The 20,450-nt window shown below is 33.2% G+C and overlaps 1 protein-coding gene across 2 annotated transcripts; it reads right to left on the bottom strand.

Annotated features, from left to right (window-relative positions):
• Positions 1–5,300: 5,300 nt before the first annotated feature.
• On the bottom strand, positions 5,301–14,938 carry LOC131946447 (AKT-interacting protein-like). 2 transcript variants are annotated; one of them, XM_059307221.1, is made up of 11 exons: positions 14,866–14,938; positions 12,282–12,421; positions 11,359–11,558; positions 11,068–11,132; positions 10,776–10,876; positions 10,556–10,644; positions 9,363–9,461; positions 8,982–9,089; positions 8,635–8,698; positions 7,773–7,793; positions 5,301–5,922 (listed from the first exon to the last, which is right to left on the bottom strand). In XM_059307221.1, exons 2-11 carry the CDS (start codon positions 12,309–12,311, stop codon positions 5,815–5,817), a joined length of 885 nt encoding a protein of 294 aa, XP_059163204.1. In that variant the 5' UTR covers positions 12,312–12,421; positions 14,866–14,938; the 3' UTR covers positions 5,301–5,814. The 2 variants fall into 2 exon arrangements, with proteins under 2 accessions (XP_059163204.1, XP_059163211.1); XM_059307228.1 differs by lacking the exon at positions 7,773–7,793.
• Positions 14,939–20,450: the final 5,512 nt, after the last annotated feature.

Here is a 20,450-nt window from a genome sequence, read left to right as displayed (position 1 = left end):
TTTCAAGTATTATGCCCAAATGTTTGTTACTTTTGCTAACAGCAGTTTAATTTAAAATTTGTTCTTTATAGGTGCCATGATAAATAGAATAATTCAGAAGAAAAAAAAATGCGGGTGATATGTTTATGTGTTGGCTATTGGTAACAAAACTGCTTGTATTAATATTTAATTATGCGTTGACATGTGTACGTATATTACTACATGTATGAATGATGACATTAAATGGGTTGTACCATATGTACTACTTGCATGTATGATTATTCTGATATATGTTGACTCCTTGTACCTATACTGGTTGTAAGTGTGTATAAGTTTATGATGGATAAAAATGATTCCTTGTTAAATTAATATATACATTGTTTTTTTTTGTCCTGTCATGAATTCATGTAATCTCTATGTACAACTATGTATATAATTGAAGAGTATATAAGCTGTCTGACGAGACAGTTGCATTTCTATATCTTTTGTGTACATGAAAACTTCTTGTATTTATCACAGCAAGAATAATTTCATCAAGGAAAGCTGAATCCCCTAATCATAATATGTTCTACCTTTATAATATAAATAAATGTTTTATGATTTCCCACTTGTGTTTGGTTTATTTTTATAGTATCACTGCTCATTCTGAAACGTTTTTGTATTAGAGCTTGAGTAAGAAAAGAAACAGCAAGAAGAATTTTCAATGCCTTTATTAGATCAAAGTTAAAATGTACAAAAATATCTTATTCAAACTAGAATCACAGTGTATTGGGACAAGCATTAACTGAGAAAAATGTCTTCAAATGGAGAGAGGGATTACACAAGGCTTATTAAACCAGTGTCTCTAATATTAACCAAACTATCTAAGTCAAATTACAATATAAACAAGACAGATATAATGACTTTATCTTCTATAAAAGGTATGGTAAACTTAATCTAAAAGAACATTTATTGACCAAGTTAATAATCATCATTTTAAATTTAAAATCTATTTTAGTCAAATTTAATTGAACTTACAAGAATAAATAATTGTGCCATGTGGGAGAAAAAAAAAATGTACATGTACATAGTCTTACATGAAACAATTGATAGGCGCTGTTCTAAAGATTATCACATTTTTATTTTACAGGTACACAACCAAGAAAATTTCACTACAAAAAAAAATAAAATAGCAGATCATTCAGGAAAATTTTAAAAATCAAAATTTGAATAAACTGGGTATCCAAACCACATGCTAGAAACAAACATGTGCTAAATGTAAAATCATGTCACAAGTTTTAATTTCAGGGAGCAGAACTATTGGCTAATTAAGTGCATTATTACAGAGGACAAAATATCCTCGTTTTATTCAAATAAACTTTTTGGGAACAGTGCTTAAAACATAACAATTGAATATATTTATTTTCTGTTTAAACATATTTAAAATTATCAATTGTCTATCTTTTACCAAGTCAATAGAAAAGTTTTTTAAAGTTTACACAGTGCAAAAACTCAGTAAGCTGCTTGCAAGACTAGAGTAGTTTCCCTTCAACAAAGCTGAATGTATACAATATAGCTTCTGTATAAACATATACATAGATAATTTTAAAAAGTTTAAATGTATCAAATAGTTTTATTTATGTTTAATCTTTGATGAGCAGAAAAATTTATAGAAAAATATGTACAGAAAGGCTCAGTTTCTATTTATTCTCAATCCCCTCCTACTTGCATCATACAATTTAGATTAGTAATTTCACTTTTGAGCCATATCCGCTAATGGAGTTGAACTGCTATAAAAATGTAATGGAAATAGATTTAGAAAGTATACACCATAATTTTAAAAATTAGTCAAAATTTTTAAAAAGGGATATTTATATCTTCATACAGCCAAAAACTGTTAGAACATACAGTTGTACAGTTGTAAGGTTAGGCTTTGACTGCCAGTTTCAAGGAAAGTTATATCGACTGCTAAAATGAAAGTTGTGTGGACAACCCACAACACAGCTTAAAAAGCAAACCAAGAAATGAATTCACAAGTACAGCAAAAACACAACATCATTATAAAATTATAAAACAAAATTTAAACCAGTGAAATAATTTTAAACAAGCATGAACAACTGGAAAAAAAATAATTGAACTAAACATCAAATGATGTCATTTAATAGATACAAACTATAAATAGTTCATAATTCAATGCATAAAGAAAGTTTAATTCATTTTTGAATCAATGATAGCGGGGACAAATAGTTGCATAAGTGTTGTTGGAATCTGTCAAGTCTAGCTGAGGTTACATATGCATATAAGAATCAAGGCACTTTTGAGGGGTCAATGAACAAAATAACATGGTACCATGTCCCATCACCACACATACACCATACACAGTGGCATTCACATACATACTGTACATAGCGGTCTCCACGGATATACTGTACATAGCGGTCTCCACTGATCTACTATACATAGTGACCCTCAAAAATTGTTTATTTGATTTTTCTTCTGCTGGTCTCAAACAACTTTAACGCTGATTTTAAGAATAATAGCTTAGAATACGTGCAACTGAAAAGTTCTGATATTATAATCTGGCCTCTTTACACTAAGCAGATTAAATAATAACTTTTAAAGGAAAATTAGGAGACTTATAAGTTAGATTTGTTTTAAAAACTTGCATCGCAAATGTATGCATATATACGTTGGGATTTAATTTATTTATAATAATTTTCTGCTATAGAACAAAACATTTCAAGATGCAAAGCATTTCATTCCATCTTAAAGGCGAGGGTCACAAATGTATTATATATAACACTGGGAAGGTGATTTGCCCAAGTGGCACAATGACCTTGTATATACTTAAATATCTGTACCTGCATACAGATAAATATGTATATGTTATTTAATTCTGAGGGGCGAAGGTAAGTGAGTCTGCCCATAGATAAATGTAAATAGATTATGAAAAATAACTGACCACCTTAGGTCGCCAAAGTTTATAGGTACAAAACTGAAAGTACAGCAGATTCATTCAGAATTTCAATTGATCTCAAAGCTGATAGACCCACCATTTATACCCCACAACATCAAATTATGCATTGTGACATGTAACTGTGTGTCACTTGTCTTAGTAAAATATTTAATGTCAATCACATGTGCTGTCAGAGGTCAGAATATATAACTACAGGCCAGGTAATTGGTCAGTGTTACTTGCCAAAGATAGTAGAAAATACAAAGAAGCCACTTAGGAGGTTTGCTACCTGTGCTGAACAAGAAAACATACAGAAATGGTCATTGGCTTATAGCAGTGCTAGCATCAGGGTGATTGTGCACTAAGCAAAAACACACACCAGGCCTTATATATGACTAAAATGACAAAAAAATTATTTATATCAAACTCTATTCACCATGCCAAATTACTAAAGTATGTATACACCATTAAAGTATATTGTAAACAGAAGAAAAATCCATAACATACTTTGTTTTCTTTTGTTAATAACACAAGAAAATATAACTATAGCATTAAAATCTGGAACCAGTGTATTTTTGTGTGGGTACTGAATCAATTTGCATGTTGTGTCAAACTTGATATATATCTGTACACCAAAATAGCTTTCAATTGTACACTGTAGCTCCTTAATATAATAAATACATCACTCTAGCTACTGGCATAGAAACCAAAAGGTGCTTTGCAAGGGAGATCACTATTATTAAAAAGTTGATAATCAAGTAAGAGTTAAAACTACAGGACTAAAATTAATCTATATTTCATAAGACAGTTGGTAATTTATTATGAATTTAATTAAAGTCACAACATGGCTAACCAGATAGCCTTTTAGCCCTGGTCATGAACCCACCAATTTGTATACCTACATACAGACCCACCAATTTGTATACCTACATACAGACCCACCAATTTGTATACCTACATACAGACCCACCAATTTGTATACCTACATACAGACCCACCAATTTGTATACCTACATACAGACCCACCAATTTGTATACCTACATACAGACCCACCAATTTGTATACCTACATACAGACCCACCAATTTGTATACCTACATACAGACCCACCAATTTGTATACCTACATACAGACCCACCAATTTGTATACCTACATACAGACCCACCAATTTGTATACCTACATACAGACCTACCAATTTGTATACCTACATACAGACCCACCAATTTGTATACCTACATACAGACCCACCAATTTGTATACCTACATACAGACCCACCTATTTGTATACCTACATACAGACCCACCAATTTGTATACCTACAGACCCACCAATTTGTATACCTACATACAGACCCACCAATTTGTATACCTACATACAGACCCACCTATTTGTATACCTACATACAGACCCACCTATTTGTATACCTACATACAGACCCACCAATTTGTATACCTACATACAGACCCACCAATTTGTATACCTACATACAGACCCACCAATTTGTATACCTACATACAGACCCACCAATTTGTATACCTACAGACCCACCAATTTGTATACCTACATACAGACCCACCAATTTGTATACCTACATACAGACCCACCTATTTGTATACCTACATACAGACCCACCTATTTGTATACCTACATACAGACCCACCAATTTGTATACCTACATACAGACCCACCAATTTGTATACCTACATACAGACCCACCTATTTGTATACCTACATACAGACCCACCAATTTGTATACCTACATACAGACCCACCTATTTGTATACCTACATACAGACCCACCAATTTGTATACCTACATACAGACCCACCAATTTGTATACCTACATACAGACCCACCAATTTGTATACCTACATACAGACCCACCAATTTGTATACCTACATACAGACATAAGATGGACAAAACAAAATCAGGATCTGAATGTGGACGACTCACATGACACAGGGACCGGGGTTACGTACGTGAACAACCATTAATTAAGGTGGAATCATGTTAAGTTCAGCGACCTAATTAGTTCTGATGACAGCATCATTAATTTTCTAACTTAAAAAAATGTGACTAATGTATTTACTAGCAAACATGCGTGGAGCCACATGGCCATTTGTTTATAAAACATTGGTTCTCCTTTGAACTCAGGTGACACCTGGCTGACTGCTAATTATGTTTGATCACAGCCTGCATGACTAGCCCTGTCTAAATGCACCCAGATAACCTAATGTTAAAGTACCAGAGTTGTAACAGCACTCAAATGACTGGCCCTCATCTAAACACACCCAGATCAACTATGTTACATTATCAGAGTTGTAACAGCACTCAAATAGCCCTGTCTATATGCACCCAGATCACCTAATGTTACATTACTAAAGTTGTAACAGCACTCAAATGACCAGCCCTCATCTAAACACACCCAGATCAACTATGTTACAGAGTTTTAACAGAGCTCTAATGACCATATAAGAGATGAATACATCAGAATTATTACCTGAGTAATTTGCTTAAGAAATAACTCTTTTGTCTTAATGATATTTTAAACTTCTCAAATACTAATTAAAACAGAATGGGTAGCAATTGATGGACAAAAGCCTCTCAAACAGTTGTAGGCCACAGATATTAACTAACAACTGATGACAATCCCTGTAGGTAGTACATAAACAAATTCACCCCCAGTTTAAAAGAGGATTTTTTTCCACTGACAATGATGTAGCTAGTAGGTAAAAAAATGCCCCAGATATAAACTAACAACTGACAATCCCTGTAGGTAGTAGATAAATTAACCTGCTGTTTAAAGGAGGATATTTTTACACTGAGAATGATGTATCTAGTAGGTAAAATAGTTCACAACTGACGGCAAGAAATAATTAACCACACCTACAACAACGCTATGCATTGCCTGACTCGTCACGGGTAAAAACTTTGGTTTGTCCAGACTCTATCCATGTTAATCCAAGATCCGATGGATTGGCTGATCCGGCATCGTTGGACTGCTTCTGGAAATAATAACAAAGAATGGATGAATGTCTATTAAAAGATTTAAAATTTTGTTGGATCAATTCCAATTCTGTTCATACACAGCCTTCAATTCATCTTTACTGATACAAGGGACAGTACTCAGTTTATAGTATTTTTAACTATCAGAAATACTATGTGCAAAAATCAAAGTTTGTAAACAAGTAGAAGTAGATAACGATTTAAGTTGAATTTAAGTGATTCCACTAACTGAAATTTTTTTTTAAAAACTAATTTAGTCCCAAAATGACCATCTAATTGTAATTTAATTTTTATTTTTTGAAACCTACAGCAAAAAATATATGTATTCAATATCAATATGAGGACCCACTTTCAACAGTTATTAGAAGAGTATGAATTAATTTAATGCTGGCAGATTTAGAAAGTAGTGTAAAGGACTAAAATATATAATTATGTTATAATAAAAGAAATTAACTTGGCTCTTGAAAAGTTTGTCACAAATTTAAGCATTTTAAACAAAAGCCATTATTGGGATAAGATGCAAAAATATTGCAGTAGTTGATTTTTCAATGAACTTTTCAAGTTAATTAAACAGCCTTATTTTAAAATGGCCTTGAAAATGTAAAGATCTTATGTCATTGCAGTGTAAAATATGAGCATTGACTAGAGTGTAAAACATCAGCCCTCAATGAGTTCTAAATATTCTAGTGATGTTAGTATATCTCTATACATCTCTTGTTAGTAAATTACAACTCATTGTCATTTTCATGATAAATATTTTAAGTTTATATCATTGTCATCAAGTCCGGCTGTGATTATAAATAGTTCCAATCTGTAACAGGGCAGACTAGCTCAGCTGCCTTACACCAGGGCATAAATCAAGTACTGCTGTGACTGTAAAGCTGGTGTTATCCACCCATCACTGATGTGTTGTTGCTTAATTTTAGAATAACATCCTAACACTGCAATCTATCAAAGGCTTTAGTTTCTCTGTCTTAAGTCAGAGTCCACCCAGCTTCAGTGTGAGTACCTAGCCTGATTTGGGGGAAATAAAAGCTGTTGCACTGAACACATAAACCAAAAGGGTTCAACCTCTATGTATGCCAACAGAGCTGAAAGAAAACTTTACATGGGGACAGAATAGACTAGGTAGAGACAATTCTGTTTTTGTTGAAACACTTTATTTCACAAGCACTTTACATAATTTAGGCATGGCGTGGTTAGGTGGTAAAGCATAAAACTGATGACATAGTGCTGACCACAATTTCACTTCATGGTCGCTGAAACAGGTGAACTCAACTTCACCTGCCCAATGGGCTGTAAGGTTAAAAAGGGTAACTATGTTTTTTTTACTACCTCTCATAATGATATATTGTTGTGTTATTTGATCCATTCAACTGTTCTAGATTTACAATACCATACTGACAGCATCATATTACTAATGGTGCCTCCGATTTACTCATTCTATAACTAACAAGTGGGGTCAGTGGTTTATAATTTCTGAATTGATTAGAATTCTAAATTTATATGCAATTAAGACATGCTAGCTAATTGGCTGTGAACCATAGCCATAATAATTTTATGGTAAACTTAAGGGGCAACACTGACACATTTTCATAATTTAAGTAGTCATGTTCAAATAGAACTAAAACAACATTGAGTAGAGTATAAAATGTTAAAAGCAGACATGCGATAAGCTATTTATTATACACTAGCAAACTGAATGAAAGCAAAGCAGTGATTAAAAACAAGCAAATATTAACAGCACATGCCATGCTTTGAAACTACATACAGCAACACTGGGGATAGGTGGGTATTAAGTCCAATAGAAGGACTTTTAAGTCTGAAAAAAATCTATACCATTACTTACCTTTAGACCATGTATATGTTTCTATGGTTAAAATGAAAATGCAAAGATTATGGAAAAAACCTTTAAAATAATGTTTCTAACCAATATCAATTTTATTGGTCTAAGGGAGGCAATAGACTTTAAACATGTAAATTACGTTTACCGGATTGCTTCCCCTTGTTAATTTTTTTGTTGCCTAAATATTACTATTGGGAAAGGCTAAGTAATAAAAATAAAGATCAGAAATAAAGCTCTAGAGGTATTTTTTTAATTTGTGCAAAGAAAAAAAGAATAACAATTAAAAAATAAAAACTGAAACCTGAATTACAACTCATACCAAATTAAGAAATACAATAACTGGAAATGAGTTTTGGCATATTGAAATTTCTACTTATTACACTCAGTTATAGATAAATATAGCATTCTTTCTAATGCATATGGTTTAGTAAAATAAACAGGAAAAAAACACTACCCCTCTTCTGCCAAGGTTAAATAAATATTCCACTTCACATTTCCATGCTTGTAATTAATCTAACATATTACAAAATATAAATCAGAACATAGACACACATCATGCAGCAAAGTATGCACTAGCTGATTAAAACTACTTCACCAATCAAAATAATCTAAAAAAAACCCCACAACACATTCACAATGAGAAATATCAGATTACACCGTGCTGATAATAACTGACAAAAAACATAACTAAAAACAACAAGGGATTTCTGTTCTAACTTTGTACACAGGACTAAATAATAAGCCAAAAAAACACTTGTCCCAAAATAAAATAAAAATGAGATAAAAAAAATTTCTTCAAGTGTTTTGAACTAAACTAAAAAAAAATAACAGATAAAAAAAAAATTGAAAATGTATTTTTTCTCACCTGTGATGACTGAATCATCTGTCTCTTGGTATCTGGGTGGATGGCTTCATTCCACGGACTGAACCTGCGGAAAATAAAACAAAATGTTGAAGGCATTCTGTGCTGAATGTAAAGTCTCCTTGTTAGATCCCTTGGGCAGATGAAACAGAGCTGGTATGTTTCTTGATCTCGGGATATGAAGGGTAGGTGTGGTCAGCACTTTTCCCAGCCACCTTTACTTCCCCTAACATGAGTTAGGCACCCACCAGATCTGGATGGACTCATTAAACACAACCACATCCCTAAATATTATTGTAAACTTGCTAAACCTGCACATTGCTAATAAAAGAAACAGCCAGTAATACTACCTGAGTGCATAGGGGTCATCTAGGTTAGGAGGCTGATACAGCCTGTCTTTAGACAGCTTTAAGGATTCGGCCACTCGACTGTTGAACACATCTCTATCTTGTTCATATCTGTGGGGAAATTTTTTTTTTTACATTATTTCATTTAATCTACTTTAATTAAAATAAGATTATTTAAAGCTCTTACATTATTTGTCCATTTCAACTGGATGATTGTATAATTTAAATTTCTATTTTTTTAAAACTTAAGTTTCCTCCACAAGGATAATAGTAATTTTATTTTTTCTGAATTTAATATGTGATATAACCACAAGTTTACAATGGTAAAAAATACATCATTGCTGAATAACAACCCAGTCCCATTCAATTTTAATAATTACTTACAAAACAGCTGCATCAAGATTTGATGCTGATTTGGTCTCTATTTTGTAGAAAACTTTCTTGGCATACTGCACAATTTCCCAGAGGTGATTTATATTTCTTCTACGGACAGAAGGGACAGGTGGTGTTAGTTTAACAAGACAATCATCTAGGTAATTATATCACTGAACACTATAAACAAACTAATTGTGGTAACTGCACCTTTTTACTTTCTCGTATATACGTAGTATAGAGAAAGTATTGTAATCGTGCAAAAAAAAAAAAATCGAGATTTTTACAAATCTCGACGTTTTACACCTCACTGATACGGAAAAACATAATTTTGCAATCTTGTCCGTATGTCTGTGTGTGTGTGTGTCTGTGTGTGTGTCTGTCCGTGTGTAAACACGATAACTTGAGTACCGTTACAGCTAGGTTGATGAAATTTCATATATAAGTATTTTATCAAAATCGTAGATCCGTATCAACTTTTGAGCGATTTCCGATAACCGGAAGTGGTACTTTTCCTACTTTGAATTTTTTAAAAGCCTATAACTTGAGTACTATTTCAGATAGATAAATGAAATTTCACATGTAAGTAAAAGATCTAATTCTCTACCTTCTGTTAAATTTTGAGTAATTTCCGTTGACTGGAAGTAGTAATTTACGCTACTTCCGATTTCTCAAAAAACTAATGTAAATTTTAAAAGTACTAATAATATTGCGCACTATTATGCGCTTTTTTTATTTGCGTTCACTTGGTGTGCAATTAATTTGTCTACGAGATTTTATTCTATTTTTAAAACTTTAAGTATTTAAAATGGATTAAAAATCATGTCTATAGCCCGAGTTTCCATCCCCTGTTATTTTATATAAGAATATTCGAGAAAGTTTAGGGGAGATCACTCCCGGTTTATTTACTTTTTAATCTATTTAGTTCCAAGGTAGAAAGGCAGACAACTTATGTTGAAAAAACATTAGACGAGAATTGAAAGATTTACAGCCAACTCTAAGTTTAGTTATAAATCGATAATCAAAATCCTGTCCTGACTTATGTGACTAGTATTTAAAAAAGATTTAGTTGGCAAAATGCTCAACATCTTTTACTTTTGACAGGTGCCCTACAAACCCGTTCATGACTTGGACTTGAATAAGGAAAAGTGGATTAAAATGAAGCATCGTTCGTTGTTGTAAATAACAAAAAATGATGAAATTACCTCCATCTTGGGAAAGCTCTTTTAATATCCAGCTCTCCTGTGGCTGGATCAACCAATGGATGGAATATAGGGAACTCAAAGACAAATGTCTGCAAAGGGAAAAATAAACAATGAATACAATAAAATCCCACATTTTAACCATCTAAAATTCAAATTGTAAACATGTATTGAAAAAAATTTCAAAAGTAACTTGACTATGATATGACCAAGAAATTCTTACAGGACAGTCTCCATCAGGGTAATTATCTGGAATGGTGAGAGAAAACCTAAACGCGCCTCCAAGATATAAACCTTGTCGTATGAATATTAAGCCACTCCAAACTGAAAAAAAAAAGTTGAACAAATTTAGTATGCTTAATAATGATAACAATTTATTCAGTGAGCTTGATAATCAATAATGCATTTTCTACATGTTGAGAAAATTATCTGGGTTTGACTTTTAAAAAAATACATTAAAATGTTTCCTAAATAACACAACTGATAATTTAGCATCACCAACATCTTGAACTTACTTAAGGGAGTTTTTGCACATGGCATTACATAGACACCTTGAATCTTTTTCTGTTGTAACAGATTGCTGCAGAAAAACATAATACAATTAAAGTGCTATTTTATCCATTGAAAAAACTGATCAGTTCCACTTGAAAAAATATTAGAATTTCAAATATAAATTAATAGTTAAAATGACATGAATAAATAAGACTGAGCAGCTATTATAGAAAAAAAATTAATGTGTCAATATGAAATAACTTGTAATATATAGGTTGTAGAAGATTCTTTCACTACAAACACACAACTCTTACTATTCAGCCATGAGTGAATACTCCTGTAAAAAAGGCCCATAACCATTGCTCCCCCTGTTGTTCAACACGTGATTGCTGTTCCTGTTGGCACTTTGTGAGCCTGCTGTGAATGGCACTGAGTTTGGAATGCTGGGGAGTTGCCTGCCGTCACCACTTAAACGGGAGGGGATAGCAGGGGAGACAGACACATTTTCTGGGCTCTGTTAGAGACATAACATCTTCAATCAAAACATGCTAAATTGACATGTTAATTTTTACGAGCCGGCCCGCGACATAACATACGCAGCTATTTAGTTGTTGTTTTTTCTACTTTTCAGTAATTCATAATTTGTGAATTCGACAGTAGCAACGCTGACACTGAAAATATTTCTTTAAAACACTATAAGTAGCTCGTTAAGGACCATAACCCCCCCCCCTTCCCCAACGTTTAAAATAGTTTCAAACTAAATTATCTGACCCTAATAGCCGTCACTAAACCCGACTCCACGAAGGTAAACATAGCGTGAACCACAGCTCACTAAGACCATGTAGGGGTGGGGATGGTAGGGAGCGCGTTTACAGCTTGTTTTCTAGCGTCTCCCAGAAGAGAATTATATATAGATGAGCATGGCAGCGCTGTAGTAAATACCTTAATAAAACCTGGTCTCTAACATTGCATATAAAGTAAAATTTATTTGTTTCTGCAGTAAAATAAGAATGTGACAAGTACTTTTATTCAACTCAAGTTGGGTGACCATGGCGATTAAGTGAATCTAGGTACATCCTACTAACCTAAGCTATAACACAACTTTCCAGTTGTTAGCAATCAAGTACAGTACATCACATACCCATCATGATGTAAAAGTGGTTTGTAACTGTAGGGCTATACAAGAAGACTAAAACTTACCCATGTTGACAAATAACGCAACAATTCTCAATCTTACCTGCGTTAATGGATCAGACACTGCTGACATTCTCCAAGTCGCAAGGATTGAGATAAGACTGGTTGTGAAAATCAAGAAAAGTTTTCCGTAACAAGAAAAATAAACAACTGGTAGCTGATTCAGTGGATCCTGGCATATTTCTTCAACAAAGTTAAAAAAAAATTAAGATAGATTATATATAAAGAGAGACATAAAAGTTCATAAGTATCATAGTAAAAAAGAACCCCATATATATTGAATATTTGGATGTTATGTATATTTAATATAATAATTTTATAATAATACAATCTACAGTTTTATTTTTTAAAAAGGCTTACTAGAATTATATATATATAATAAAACCCTCTACCATTATGTCAAATTTTTGCTGTTGCAATATTTAACATGGTCAGCAAAGATTTCCCTGATCAAATCTATTCTAATGATTTGTCCAGGTCAACTTTCACAAAATTTAAGAAAATCTCTATAGTCTACAATGTTATTACACAGATTGGGCCTCTTAGAGGTGTTGTGACCCATTCTGGAAGCCCTGGTAAAACATCAGTTTTACCAAACAATTTTTTTTAAAGCTTTACAAAAAATATTCTAAAACTTTAACCAACTAAAAACTGAAATCTAAGAAGTAAGTATTAGGTAAGTAATGTAAGTAAGTAGAAGTAGATCTGGTAATCTATTGTTTTAGGTGCGTAAAATCGTTCGAGGCTAGTAATATGCGCAAAAGTTTCATTATTGTTAAGGCTTTAATAGAGGTATATTGCGATATATTTGTGTCAAATATTACAGATAACTAAATAATAAACCAAAATCAATGGCTAAATATATCAATGAGAGTGTCTATTGGTACTTTACTACAAATAGCCCTTAGAAGGCTATTCGTACTTCGCTATTTTTAGCCGACCAATCAAATTTATTTTTAAATTCATTGTCCTGCGCATGCGTGCATGATTATTTTTATTAGTTTGTGTATGACATTCAGATTTTGGGTCTCATCGTAACTGTTCTGGTGGTCGAAGTGGTTGTGCATTTGCTAGTTTGTTTTCGAGGCGTGGGTTCAATTCCCTTAGGCTCAGAGTTTTTATTTCTATTTTTTTCTTTTTTTTTTTAAATGGTGAGGGTTAGGGAAATCTAAAAAATAATTAGTTCTAGATCTATACTGCATGTGAATGATGAAAAAGGGAATTCAAGAATCACAGAAAAAATGCCTCACGCTGATTGGTCAGAGTACGAATAGCCTTCATAGGGCTATTTGTAGTTAAGTACGAATAGCCGCAGCCATATCAATTTAGATGAGAAATTAACTTTAAACAGCAGTGTTTGCTAGCAAGATTTGCTATATAAACAGCGTCCATCTGTAAAATAGAGTGGCTTCCCCTTAATCTCTAACTATAATTTTACCAAATAGAAACTTAAACAAGATGGCTGCTAAAGTAAATGTGTTTGTTTGCATCTGATGAAAACATCGCTTCTTTATTTATTACTGAAAAGTTTTAGCCGAATACAATTGTATAAAAACATCTACATTAATGAAACTTTGAAACATTTTTGTAACTTTCAAAACATAAATCCTCCTAAAAATGTGAAATAATTACTAAAATTTAATGAGTCACCTTTTTTTCACATTACTAGTCTCGGCTAGTAAAGTAAAAACTAACTAAAGCGAGAAACTGAGAAGTTCTAAGACAAGACTGAAGGGTAATCTATCGTTTTGGGTACGTAAAATCGCCCGTGGCTATTTATGTACGAAAACGTTACCTCATTTTCAAGGCTTTAATAGAAGTATATTGTCATACTTTTGTGTCAAATATTATAGATAAATGAATAATAAACCTAAATCAATGGCTAAATATATCGATATAGGCCAGAAATTAACTTTAAACAGCAGTGTCTGAGAGCAAGATTTGCTATATAAACAGCAGCCATTTGTAAAATAGAGTGGCTTCCCCCTGAATCTGGCGCTAAAAGCTTATAAAAATTAAACTTAGACAAGATGGCTGCTATAGTAAATGAGCATGGTTGCATCTGTTGGAAACATCGCTAGTCTTCATTTATTACGGAAAAGTTTTAATTCAATTGTTTAAAAACAGGTACATAAATGAATCAAGGAAACATTTTTGAATTTTTTAATACATAAATCCTCCTCAAAATGTGAAATAATTATTAAAATTTAAGGAGTCACCTGTTTTTCACATTACAAATCGCGGGCGATGTTACGTACCCAAAACGATAGATTACCGACTGAAGAAGTCTAGATCTAGAATCTAGATCTCCTAGATCTCTAGCTAGATCTAGATCTAGTCTAGAAATCTAGATATAGACCTAGATTCTAGAGATCTAGATTTCTAGATCTAGATCTAGGAATCTAGATCTAGTCTAGATTCTAGATCTAGATCTAGAATTCTAGATCTAGAATTCTAGATCTAATCTAGATCTAGACTAGATCTAGAGATCTAGTTTTCCCATGACACAAGCTTGAATGCAGGAGTCGGGTGTGATGATAGCGGTCAACCTATTACACCTTAGGCACTGCTCCTTAAGTTGCAGCCTTTTTAATGAATACAATAAAAATGACAGAAATCATCATTACTTAACAAATGAACGAATACATCATTTTGTAAACAATCATCAAAGCTGCCATCTTTAATACCTCTTGCTCTGGGGAGATAATTAAAATCCCTTTTACACACTTTACAAAGGGGGACTACCTTGAGCTCAGAGACCGAAGAATGAAATTATTTTTAATTTTTTTTTATTTTGGCAAATATTTCCTGACAATATTTATTTTTCTAAAATATTTTCAAACTTTGTAAATTTATAAACGGATATAGATCTAGAGTATATTTTTTTAAATATGTCAAATGATGGTCATAAAGAAGAAGCCCAGGCAAGGAGGACTACGTTATTTTTTTAAATTTAAAGGCGAAAGGTCGCTATTGATCAATCTAATCAGGAGTTATTTATTTAATGGAATTTCACCATACCAAATTTTGAAAATATGAAAAAAAAATATTTCTAGAGCCAGCGGACTCTATTAGAGTTAGTAAAATAGAAAACATATTTTTACCCCCCCCCCCGAAAATGTTGGCCGCCCCCCTCCCCAAATAATCAGTGCCGCCCCCCCCCCACCCCCAAGGAAAAAGTCTGTAAGAAACACTAATTGGGACCTCCACAAAAGGCTGTATTTTTCAACCATAGCAACCATACTTTCAGAGGAGTCCTTGGTGCATGGACACATTTTCCTTTAAGTACTTTAACTTAGATACACACATAATTAAGTAAGAAGTTTTTTTATTTATTCTTGAGCCTACCCCTTAAATTATAATGACGATTCTTCTTAAACTGTCTCTGCTCGGGCTTATTGTACGTACTGGCTTTGACTGAATTTCTAAAAAGTACGAACGATGTGCTCTAGTGGTCAGTGGTGTCGCTAGGTCGGGTGTCACCCGGTGCGGAGCCTCATGGTGTCACACCCCCCCCCCCACCACCAAATAAAAAAGTATAGGCTATATATATATATATATATATATATATATATATATATATATATATATATATATATATATATATATATATATATATATATATATATATATATATTTATATATATATATATATATATATATATATATATATATCTTAAAATATTTAAATATAGCCTAATGAGGTACTCTTTAATTATTCACTTTATTCATATGACTACATATAATCAACAACAGTTTTGTGGTAGCATAAAAAAGCTAAGCGGCTATCGTAGAAATATAACACACAAAAGCGATAACCGAAATGGAAATGATATATCCCAGTATTCCTCTAAAGATGAAATTAAGTTAGTTTCTTCGGATAAAAAAAAGTCACAGAAAGCAGAAGACGAAGCTGGTCTTAAAATACTTAAAAATAAATTTAAAACAGTACAAAAAGCATTTATAATTACAGATTTTATTAATTTTTCAAAGCTTTGAACAAATTACTAGCAAAAACCCTTAAAAATTCGACGGGCGTCCTTCACCAGTTCTTTCATTCATATTCATCTCGATTAGAAACGTACATTGTACGGATATTTATAAATAAAATTATACACATGAAAGTAATAATTAAATCAATTAAAATTGACAATGGTATGAAAACAACAAATATTTTATATATTTATAAACTGTCAAGTAAAGCACATCAATAGCAAACATTTAAAGTATAGCGTACACTGTTCAAATATTTACCAATAAGACAAAAAATGACAACAATATTTTTTGGTTTAATTTTTAAAAATATTACATTGGCATAAAAACAATACATAATTCATTTATTTATAAGCTGTAAAGTAAGATACAACAATAGCAAACATTTAAAAAATAAAAAAAATACAGTTTAATCCAACATTTTATTCCATTTTCCCCCTCTCGAGTATTTATAAAACAATTATTATACAGATCTATCTTCTGTTTCAAACCAACGTATACGTATTTTGGGCTGTAGTTTAAGCATGTTGCCAGCGTTAGCAGCGTCAGGGCTAATCTGAAAATAATTATTTTCAAACCATTTTTATTTTCATGCTACGCTTTATTTATTATTTTTATTTTTACAATTTATACCGCCCAATTTGGCATATGGGACCCATTCGAGCCAGGCAGTCAATGGGGTAAATGAAGCTTCACCTGTTTCTGTGACCTCGGTATATGTAGAGATCTGGGGCGGATTAAGCTTGGGCGGAGCCCCGGGCTGAAACATTGTGAGGGCCCCTGATATATATATATATATATATATATATATATATATATATATATATATATATATATATATATATATATATATATATATATATATATATATCCTAATCAGCATACGATTCAAGATATTAATGGATTATTTATAACTTATATATTTAGAAAACTGCTAATTTAAAAAAAAGCTGTCAATTGTGTTCAATGAGCGGTAAATTGGATACAAACCTTCTTCTTCTTCTCTTCTTCTTCGCTCTTAATTGTTGTGTTGGAAGGGATCCCCTCCATCACAATTAGGTATACGTGTCAACTGGTTAGGCGCCATTGAGACCATTGACTCCGATTTTAGCCCGCTTTTCTTTTTTAATTTGTTTCCATAGCCTTTGTCCAACCAAGAACAAACTACAGCAGATGTTTGATTTTGGAGTTGTCTCTCCTAAAAGAGTGGCTATCCCCAGCTAACGAGCCTCATCTGCCCGATGGTTTGAACTCCAGACATTTCGGTTAAGCATCCACGAGCTTTACCTACTCGACCACGCCGATCCCCTAACATCTAACCAATATGTACTCATTTTTAGCATGATTATATGTTGCCCCCACCCACTACCACGACACATATACTAACAAAACACAGAGAGGCGAGATCCATCCGCTACGTCAGTAGTACTAAATATATGACTGTTTACTTTAGGCCTGTAGAAGTTTTAGACCTCTGACCATCAACTAGCCGGGTACCAGACGGTAGGACGATGTCCCGCATCTGTTGTTGGGGGGAAGTAAAGCCTGGTGAGAGGCTAATGGGAGTCAAACTCCTGAGCCGGTATATCCGTGTCACGATAGTTATTGAACTGTCATTCAAGAATTTATATTGGGCATGAGAAAGCTGGAAATGCAGACTAACATTGAACAAATATAAATGTCCATGAGAATATTATGTCGTTATAGATCAGACGATAAAGACTGTTGGCACGTATTTGCTTGCAGACGCGAAGAGAAAAAAGAGAATTTCAATCCACTCTATGTAGGAAATTATTAATAACATACAGAGGTTACACTAGGCCCAACTAAAAACAGTAAGGACGGTATAAGCTCTTAGGTGTCATCCATTTATGAGGCCCACAAAAAGTTGAATTTCCACTGGCGTCCATTTAAAGAACGTCATCCCTGGCCTGTAAACCCGATATTAACGTTCACTAAAAGTAAAGGCCTATAAATGTTTTTAAAAGTTTAAATCATACAGTATTTACACCAGATACATGTCATTTATGTGTCAGAATTCGACCGCTGTTTGTGTTTTTAACTCTAAAATCAACCAAATTTATTGTTATAAGCAAACCCTGTCTGGGCAGGTATTTATACTAAATGTGTGCTCGAGTTTAATATTTTGATTAAAAAAAAGTGAAATAAACTTGTGATTCAATTATTAAAACATTGGCTTTTATAGTAAAACAAAAAACAAAAAACCCCAAAATATCACTTTAAAGGGAAATTAACTATAATTGAAAAAGGAAATTTGGGGGCCCCTAAAAATCGGGGGCCCCTGGCTGCAGCCCCCTCAGCACCCCCCTTAATCCGCCACTGGTAGAGATAGTGTGGTCAGCACTGTGTCCAGTGCCCTCCCCCCTCTTGAGACTTTCGAGTTCATAAATTATCAATGTATTTCTTTAAATTTCATCAATGTATATATTCAAATGTCATCAATTTATGCTTCTAAATAGCACCCATGTATTTCTTTAAATGTCATCAATTCATATTTTCAAATGTCATCATCGTATTCAAATGTTATGAATGTATTCACTGAAATGTCACCCAGGTATTTCTTCAAATGTCATCAATGTGTTATTTCAAACGTCATGAACGTATTTCTTCAAATGTCATCTCTCTCTCTACCTACCTGTTGAGACCACCACCTGCTCGACCACCTGCTGTGCTACCTGCTGGGCCACCTGTTGGGCCATGGCTGGTGCTACCTGCCGGATGGTGGCTAGGACACGCCCCCTGTACCTGATCAACACACCAATGACAACGACAGCTATCACCACACAAGCCACGGCAATGCCTACTTTAAATCCAGTGCCGGCATAACTGTGTGAATAAAATAAACACATTTGTAAAAAAATTCCATTTCAAAATGGTTATTTTTTTAAAAATTAGGTTAATATATGTGTATTTTGCACTAACATATATATATATATATATATATATATATATATATATATATATATATATATATATATATATATATATATATATATATATATATATATATATATTGACTTCTCTATGTAGTAACACTATCCTATGGGATAACACTATTCTATGGGATAACACTGTCTAATGAGATAGCACTATCCTATGGGATAAGACTGTCTAATGGGATAGCACTATCCTATGGGATAAGACTGTCTAATGGGATAGCACTATCCTATGGAGTAACACAGTCCTATGGGATACCACTATGGGAATGAGAGGTTATCGAGGCCAGGAATTGAACTCGAGACTTTTGTTTTATCTTATACTCTATCACTCGACCACCGTGTCCCAACAATATATAAATTAAAATCTAATATAAAGAGAAAGAGATCATGCACGCATTGAATAACACGAAGGTGGAAAAGGGTGGTTCATCATTGGGTTAGAGAGCTATATCAGAGGTGTTGGTTTATGGAAAATGTTATATAACAGGACGCTTTGAGATGTCATGTTTTGTGATATATATATATATATATATATATATATATATATATATATATATATATATATATATATATATATATATATATATATATATATATATATGTGTGTGTGTGTGTGTGTGTGTTTGTTTTCTTTTTTTTTCTGAAAAAGTAAAAATAAAATGCATAAGTTGACCTATGAAGTTGACCTACGAAGTTGACCTATGAACTTACTATGGTTCACTACAGCAAGGGTAACTGTACGAGTAGCAACAGCCCCAGTAGCAGTCCTCAGTCTCAGTCTCGACCGTAAAGTAGTACCTGGGGTAGTATTCACACACCTTACTATATACAGCTGTAAGAGACAGTGTTATACACGATCTAAGAGGCATTTATATACTTGATGTAAGAGAGTGTTATGCTTGATGTAAGAGACCATGTTATTAAATTATGTAAGAGACGTATAGTCACAACAACTGTAAGATCTAGATCAAGCATTTGACTGTATAATCCACATTGACCACATTATGGCTTCAATGGCCGGGGTCACAGAAACAGGTAAACTCTACTTCACCTGCCCCGTGGGCCGCCAGGTCCAATATGGGAATTTTACTTTACATCCCGCGGTGGTCAACACGTCTCATTCATGTTCCAACGATTTAATGTCTTATAGTTTCTACTAGAACGTTTGTTGTTTTCTACGTACGTGTAGATACCCCAGCGAACATGATCAAGAGAAAAGTGTTCCAACACATTTCATTGAACGCTGCCATTTTGTTGCA

Source organism: Physella acuta, unplaced genomic scaffold, assembly GCF_028476545.2.
Source record: "Physella acuta isolate Inbredline_101_S28 unplaced genomic scaffold, ASM2847654v3 ptg000052l, whole genome shotgun sequence".
Lineage (NCBI taxonomy): Eukaryota > Metazoa > Mollusca > Gastropoda > Physidae > Physella > Physella acuta.
Note: the sequence above shows the minus strand (reverse complement) of the source record. Positions and strands in the feature narration are given on the sequence as shown.

Coding starts and splice junctions, on each gene's coding strand:
- LOC131946447 (XM_059307221.1), bottom strand. CDS start 12,311: ATGTCAGCAGTGTCTGATCCATTAACGCAG. Junction 8,699..8,981: donor GATGACCCCTATGCACTCAG/GTAGTATTACTG, acceptor TATTTTCCGCAG/GTTCAGTCCGTGGAATGAAG. Junction 5,923..7,772: donor AACATATACATGGTCTAAAG/GTAAGTAATGGT, acceptor TATTATTTCCAG/AAGCAGTCCAACGATGCCGG.